The sequence below is a fragment of the Colobus angolensis genome, unplaced genomic scaffold (assembly GCF_000951035.1).
Source record: "Colobus angolensis palliatus isolate OR3802 unplaced genomic scaffold, Cang.pa_1.0 Scaffold107, whole genome shotgun sequence".
Classification (NCBI taxonomy): Eukaryota; Metazoa; Chordata; class Mammalia; order Primates; family Cercopithecidae; genus Colobus; species Colobus angolensis.
This window is the reverse complement of record NW_012111697.1, coordinates 596,902-603,973: the sequence shown is the minus strand read 5'-3', so window position 1 is coordinate 603,973 and position 7,072 is coordinate 596,902. Positions and strand designations below refer to the sequence as shown.

The following is a 7,072-nucleotide window of genomic DNA, read 5'->3' as shown; positions in this document are numbered from 1 at the left end:
ACAGTCTTGATCTGTCACCAAGGCCGGAGTGCAGTGGTACAATTATAGCTCACTGAAGCCTCAAACTCCTGGGCCCAAGGGATCCTTTTGCCTCAGCCTCCCGAATGGTTGGGACTACAGGCACGTACCACCATGCCGGGCTGTGTTATTTTATTTATTTATTTATTTTTGAGATGGAGTCTTGCTCTGTCACCAGGCTGGAGTGCGGTGGTGCGATTTTGGCTCACTGCGACCTCTGCCTCCCAGATTCAAGCAATTCTCCTGCCTCAGCTTCCTGAGTAGCTGGGACTACAGGCGCATGCTACTATGCCCAGCTAATTTTTGTATTTTTAGTAGAGACGGGTTTCACCATGTTGGCCAGGACGGTCTCGATTTCTTGACCTCATGATCCGCCCGCCTTGGCCTCCCAAAAGTGCTGGGATTACGGGTGTAAGCCACCTCGCCAGCCTGATTTTTTATTTTTGTAGAGACAGGGACTTGGCTGTGTTGTCCAGGCTGGTTTCGAACTCCTGGGCCCAAGCCATCCTCCTGCCTCACCCTCCCAGAGTGCTGGGATTATAGGCGTGAGCCACCACACCCGGCCTCCAGTGGTGTTTTAGAATTTGTTTTTAAATCTTTTATTGAAATATAATTATATACATTATAAAGTATATAATTTATATTTACATAAAGCATATGTATTTAAAGTATACAATTTGGCAAGTTTTACAGATACATATAAACCTGCGAAACCATCACCACCGTCAAGATACACATTTCCCTCAGTTGCAAGAGTTTCCTGTGGGACTTTGCCGTCCTCCCCCCGAAACCCCTGTGCCCCCATCGCCTCTCCCAGGCAACCCCTGACCTGCTTTTCATCATCGTGGATTAGTTAACACTTTCTAGAATCTTTTGTAAGTGGAAGCATAACGCATGCCCGTTTTGTGTGTGGCTTCTTTGACTCAGGGTGTTTCTGAGACCCGTGATGGATCAGGAGTTCATTGCTGGGTAGTAGTTCACTGGGTGGACACACCAGAATTTCTTGTTTCATTCACCCGTTGATGGACATCTGAGTAGTTTTCCTGCTTCTGGGTTTGTAAATAAAGCCATTGTGAACATTTGTGTACGGGCCTTTGTGTTGGGTAAACACCCGGAGTGTAATTGCTGGATTATACAGTAAGGATATGTTTAACCTCATAAGAAACTGCCAGTTTTCCGAAGTGGCTGAAGTAGTTTCTGTTCCCTCCAGCAGGGTGTGAGTCTTCCGCTTGCTCCACATCCCTGCCAACATTTGGTATTTTGACTTTTTTTTTTTTTTTTTCTGGAGATGGAGTCTCACTCTGTTACCCAGCCTGCAGTGCAGTGGTACAATCTTGGCTCACTGCAACCTTCTCCTTCTGGGTTCAAGCGATTCTGCAGCCTCAGTGCACACCTGTAATGTAACTGGGATTACAGGCAGGGGCCACCACACCCGGCTAATTTTTGTATTTTTGATAGAGACGGGGTTTTACCATGTTGGCCAGGCTGGTCTAGAACTCCTGACCTCAGGTGATCCGCCCACCTCGGCCTCCCAAAGCGTTGGGATTATAGGCGTGAGCCACTGTGCCCAGCCTTGACTTTTTAACTTGAGCCATTCTGATAAATATGCAGGGTATTTCATTTTGCGTGTGTGTGTGTGCACACGTGTGTGTTTTCTAGCTTCTTTGTTTTTGATTTTTGAGATATAATCTACATGTAGTAAAATTCAGCCTTTAATTTAGCATACGATTTTTTTTTTTTTTTTTTAAAGAGGTAACATTTTTAATCATCAAAAAGTAAAATTACTCGCACCTAAAGCCAAGAATCACTGTTTCTTGTAGCGGTGGTTTAAAGAGGTATAAACAGCAAGTGAATCTCGTCGCCTTTACGGGGCTGTGGCCATGCCCTTCAAAGTGAATTTAAAGGCTTTACAGCCCTGGTGAAAAAAAAAAAGTGAAATTAGCCAGGCACAATGGCATACACCTGTAGTCTCAGCACTTTGGGAGGCTGAGGTGGGAGGACCACTTGAGCCTGGGAGTTCAAGACCAGCCTGGACCACATCGCAAGACCCCATCTCTAAAAAAAAAAATGAACTGGGCACAATGGCTTGTGCCTGTGGACCTAGCTACTTGGGAAGCTGAGGCGGGAGGATCATTGGAGCCCAGGAGGTGGAGGCTGCAGTGAGCCGTGATGGTGCCACTGCACTCCAGCCTGGGCAACAGAGTGAGACCCTGTCTCAAAAAAAAAAAAAAAGGAGTTGTTCTTTGGCACGCCACGTAGTTCCAAAGGAGTTGGAATCCATCCTGGATCCCACCATGATCCCGTACCGTGCGTGGGAGCTGTGGGGGGCACATGGCGCCAATCACTCCGGCCCAGTTTCTTCAATACTGATGATGTTTCTGTTTCCATCTTCTGTGCTTCCCAGAGGCTGGCGAAGGTTCCTGCCAGCGGGCTTGGTGTGAACGTGACCAGCCAGGACGGCTCCTCCCCGCTGCATGTCGCCGCCCTGCACGGCCGGGTGGACCTCATCCCCCTCCTGCTGAAGCACGGGGCCAACGCGGGTGCCAGGAATGCAGACCAAGCTGTTCCGCTCCACCTGGCCTGCCAGCAGGGCCACTTTCAGGTTCGGGCTCTGTGTCGCGGGCAGTGGAGCAGGGTGTCCGCTTTGGGCACCTTAGTGGGAATGCTGCAGGGGTTTGGTGGCTACCCCAGAGGACACTGCTCCGCCGAGCCCAGAGATTCTGAGGTACACAGGGTAGGCCACTCAGCCTCAGGGCACAGAACCCTGGTGCTCCCTGGGGGTGGAGCCAGTCCCTGCCCCACTGCCACGCCCATTTGGGTGGTACTGAGGTTGTCATTCTGATTCTGCTCCCAGCAGGATCTGGCTCTTGAGCTTGTGTGGTGGCCACCGAGGGCTGTCCCTATGGTCATCTTACCACCTTTATACCCTGACAGCACTTGCTCTGGGCCCAACAGTTGAGCACTTAATAAAGAATAATCAAGGCCCCATAGAGGGGCTCAAGGGAGAATTTTGGAGTGATTAACTTTTTGAAAGTCCTGTTTTTCTTTGCTTTTTTTTGAGACAGGGTCTTGCTCTCTCTCCCAGGCTGGGGTGCAGTGCTGCAGTCTTGGCTGACACTGCAGCCTCAACCTCCTGGGCTCAAATAATCCTCCCATCTCAGCCTCCCGAGTAGCTGGCATACACCCAGATAATTTTTTATTTTTTTGTGGAGACGGGGTTTCACCATGTTGTCCCGACTGGTGTTGAACTCCTGGACTCAAGCAGTCCTCCCACCTTGGGTTCCCAAAGTGCTGGGATTACAGGCGTGAGCCACAGCACTGGGCCCTGCTTTTCTTTAAGGAAAGCTGTGTATGTATTTTTTCATTTTCCTGTATCAGTTCTACTGTTAACTTTTTGAAGACAGAAGCCGTATTTCAGGTTTTGCATCTCTCTCACCAACACCTAGCAATAGAGCTTCAGGCATCACTTTTCTAATCTGTAAAACTGGAGTGGACATTGCAGCTCTCCCTGGGGTAGAAAGGATAGAAAGGTGAAGTGAGATCACCATCGCCCAGCACATCGGGTGAAGTGAGATCACCGTCGCCCAGCACATTGGGTGAAGTGAGATCACCGTCACCCTGCAGTTCACCCACACAGAGCAGCCCCACAGCAGACGGTAGCCCTCCCCTCTTCACCTGGTGCCTTTTCTCCTGGAGGGTCTAAAGTCTTCTCAGTAAGCTCAGAGATGGCTGGGTGTGGTGGCTCATGCCTGTAATCGCAGCACTTTGGGAGGCTGAGGCAGGTGGATCACTTGAGGTCAGGGGTTCGAGGCCAGCCCTGCCAACATGGCGAGACCCCATCTCTACTGAAAATACAAGAAATTAGCCAGGTGTGGCGGCAGGTGCCTATAGTCCCAGCTGCTCAGGAGGCTGAGGCACGGGAATCGGCTGAACCTGGAAGGTGGAGGCTGCAGTGAGCCGAGATCATGCCACTGCACTCCAGCCTGGGCAACAGAGCAAGACTGTCTAAAAAAATAAGAAAGAAAAACCAAAAACAACAAAAAATTTAATAAGCTCAGAGACAAATCAAAGGAAGATCAAATTTGAGGATTTCTCTCTAGAAATTTTGTTTTCTTATTTTCTTTTTTTATTTCTATTTTTATTTTTTTTTCATAATTTTTCTCCGGCAGGAAATGACAGAAATTTTGATTAAGTTTGCACATTTTTCTTGTCTGGCCCAGGTGGTGAAGTGTCTATTAGATTCGAATGCAAAACCCAATAAGAAGGACTTCAGTGGAAACACGCCCCTCATTTATGCCTGCTCTGGTGGCCATCACGAGGTTGCCGCACTGCTTCTACAGGTGAGGGGCCCCCTGGTCGACACACCGGCACCAGTTAACAGGGTGCCTCCAGTTAACAGGGTGCCTCCACCCAGCAACCCCTGCAGTGCACTGGGGATGGAGAGGCCGGGCCAGTCATCAGCCCCAGGCCTCTGGGGAGAGGAGCGGGGCCAGCGCCTTGCCACGCGGGTTTCTCCGATGGGAACGGGTGGTGCCTCAGCATCCGGGATGCAGTCTCAAGGGCTCCAACACTGCTTTTGCCAAGGGTTTGGGTCTCACCTCACTGACCGGGAATGTGTCGTGCTGTTACCTGAGCACGGGCTGAGTGGCCACCTCTGTCCCTGCTGCTCTTTTTCCCTCTTGATAAACGTTATGCAAATGGATTAAAATTTCCTAAAGAAGCAGGGAAAAACCAACTTGTCCATGACTCTGCTACTTAAGGGAAACTCATTTTGGCGGACTTTTCAAAAATATGTATAGCTTCAGTGTTGTTTTGTTTTCTTTTTTGTTTGAGACAAGTTCTTGCTCTGTGGCCCAGGCTGGAATGCAGTGGCACCCTCACGGCTCACTGCAAGCTTCAGTCTCCCAGGCCCAGGCGATCCTCCTGCCTCACCCTCCCAGGTAACTGGGACTACAGGTATGCACCACTGCACCTGGCTAATTTTTGCTGTTTGTTTTTAGTAGAAATGGGGTCTTACTTTGTTGCCCAGACTGGTCTCAAACTCCTGAGCTCAAATGATGCTCCTGCCTTGGCGTCCTAAAGTGCTGGATTATGGGTGTAAGCCACGGCACCTCGCTAAATATTGTTTTCTTTTTTTCCAAGATGGAGTCTCACTCTGTCACCCAGGCTGGAGTGCAGTGGTGCAATCTCGGCTCACTGCAACCTCTGCCTCCGAGGTTCAAGCAATTCTTCTGTCTCAACTCCCAAACAGCTGGGACTACAGGCGCCTACCACAATGCCCGGCTAAGTTTTTTGTTTTTTGGTTTCTTTTTAGTAGAGATGAGGTTTCACTATGTTGGTCAGGCTGGTCTTGAACTCCTGACCTCAGGTGATCCACCTGCCTCGGCCTCCCAAAGTGCTGGGATTACAGGCGTGAGCTGCCGTGCCTGGCCCCAGGTATTGTTTTCTGTTTTAGTGTTATTTAATGTAGAAACTTGTTTATTCGAACTTTGATTTTTAATGGTTGCATAACTGTGGATATACCATAGTGGTTTTTTTTTAACCTGTTTCTTCTCTGTACGTTTAAGTGGCTTCTGTTTTCTCTGCTATTAGGATAAATGCTGCAAGGAACTCTGTCTATAAATCTTTTTTTCTCAGTACTGCTTTCCCCCCCCCGATTTTAAGAAACCTTTCAGACATAAGAAAAGTGGAATGTGTTTTATAGCGAATACCTGTATGCCCACAGCCATAATGCTGACGTTTCGTGGCGTTCCTTTTGCTCGTGTGGTTTCTCTTTCCAGCATGGGGCCTCCATTAACGCTTCTAACAATAAGGGCAACACAGCGCTACACGAGGCAGTGATTGAAAAGCACGTCTTCGTAGTAGAGCTGCTTCTGCTCCACGGAGCGTCAGCTCAGGTGCTGAACAGGCGGCAGCGCACGGCTGTAGACTGTGCCGAACAGGTAGGCGGAGAGCGTCGAAGAGCCGAGGGAATCCTGAGCTGCTCACAGCTCCCTCTGGATCCCTTGTGTTTAAGCTGGATCTGAAATAGCAACACCTGGCCCTTGGCATCGCTGGGTTGGGCGTAGTTTGTGTGCCAGAAGTCCGCAGCGTGGGTGGATGGCTGGTCCTCGGTCCCCTGGTCAGAGGTGGCACTCTGGGAACCAGGAATCATTCTTTCACCGTTGGTGTTCAAAGGCCTGAGTGGAGGGGCTCCCCCCAGCCAGCAGTAGGGCCGTGGTCCAGTAGTTACGTAGAGTCAGGCACTCCAGGGGAAGGAGCGAGTCATGATGTTCTGGTCTCACCATCCTCACAGTGTGAACACAGCCATTGTCTTAGCAGCATGATGGAGAAGGTTTGTTTAGTTGGTGGATTTAAAACTCCTTGAGGCCAGGCACAATGGCTCATGCCTGTAATCCCAGCACTTTGGGAGGCCAAGGAAGGAGGATCACTTGAGCGCAGGAGCTCATGACCAGTCTGGGCAACATAGGGAGACCCCATCTCTACAAAAAATCAAAAAATTAGCCGAGCATAGTGGTGTGCCTGTAGTCCCAGCTACTCAGGAGGCTCAGGTGGGAGGATCGCTTGAGCCCAGGAGGTCAAGGCTGTAGTGAGCTGAGATTGTGCCACTGCACTCCAGCCTGGGTGACAGAGACTGTCTCTCAGAAAAATGAAAGTAGAAGTCCTTCAGTCCTGTGGGAATTGTGATTATTGGTATACTGCCTTCTCCAGTGCTGTGGGTGCTTGTGTGGAGAGCAATGGGGAAAGGTCCTTTTCCCCTGGCGGGCGGCAGCTCTTTCTGTTCCTATTTTCCTGCTGAGTCTTTCTTTTGTTTTCTACTCAAGATAGACAGCGAGTTGGCTGTTAAGTGACACAGCTGAGAAGCTAATATCACCATCAATCAATCCACTCCGTGGATAGGCTCCTTATAGTAATTTTTTGTTTCATAAGACAGAGTCTTGCTCTGTTGTGGCGTGATCTTGGCTCACTGCAACCTCTGCCTCCTGGGTTCAAGCGATTCTCGTGCCTCAGCCTCCTGAGTAGCTGGGATTACAGGCATGTGCCACCACGCCTG

At 49.8% G+C, this 7,072-nt stretch overlaps 1 protein-coding gene across 1 annotated transcript in view; it reads left to right on the top strand.

The window, feature by feature from the left end:
* The window catches only part of ANKRD27 (ankyrin repeat domain 27 (VPS9 domain)), a 77,566-nt gene that overhangs the window by 68,236 nt on the left and 2,258 nt on the right, over nucleotides 1–7,072 (top strand). The window contains exons 23-25 of the mRNA XM_011948800.1: nucleotides 2,423–2,620; nucleotides 4,239–4,358; nucleotides 5,799–5,960. Coding sequence (XP_011804190.1) covers nucleotides 2,423–2,620; nucleotides 4,239–4,358; nucleotides 5,799–5,960 — 480 coding nt within the window. The remainder of the gene's footprint in view (nucleotides 1–2,422; nucleotides 2,621–4,238; nucleotides 4,359–5,798; nucleotides 5,961–7,072) is intronic.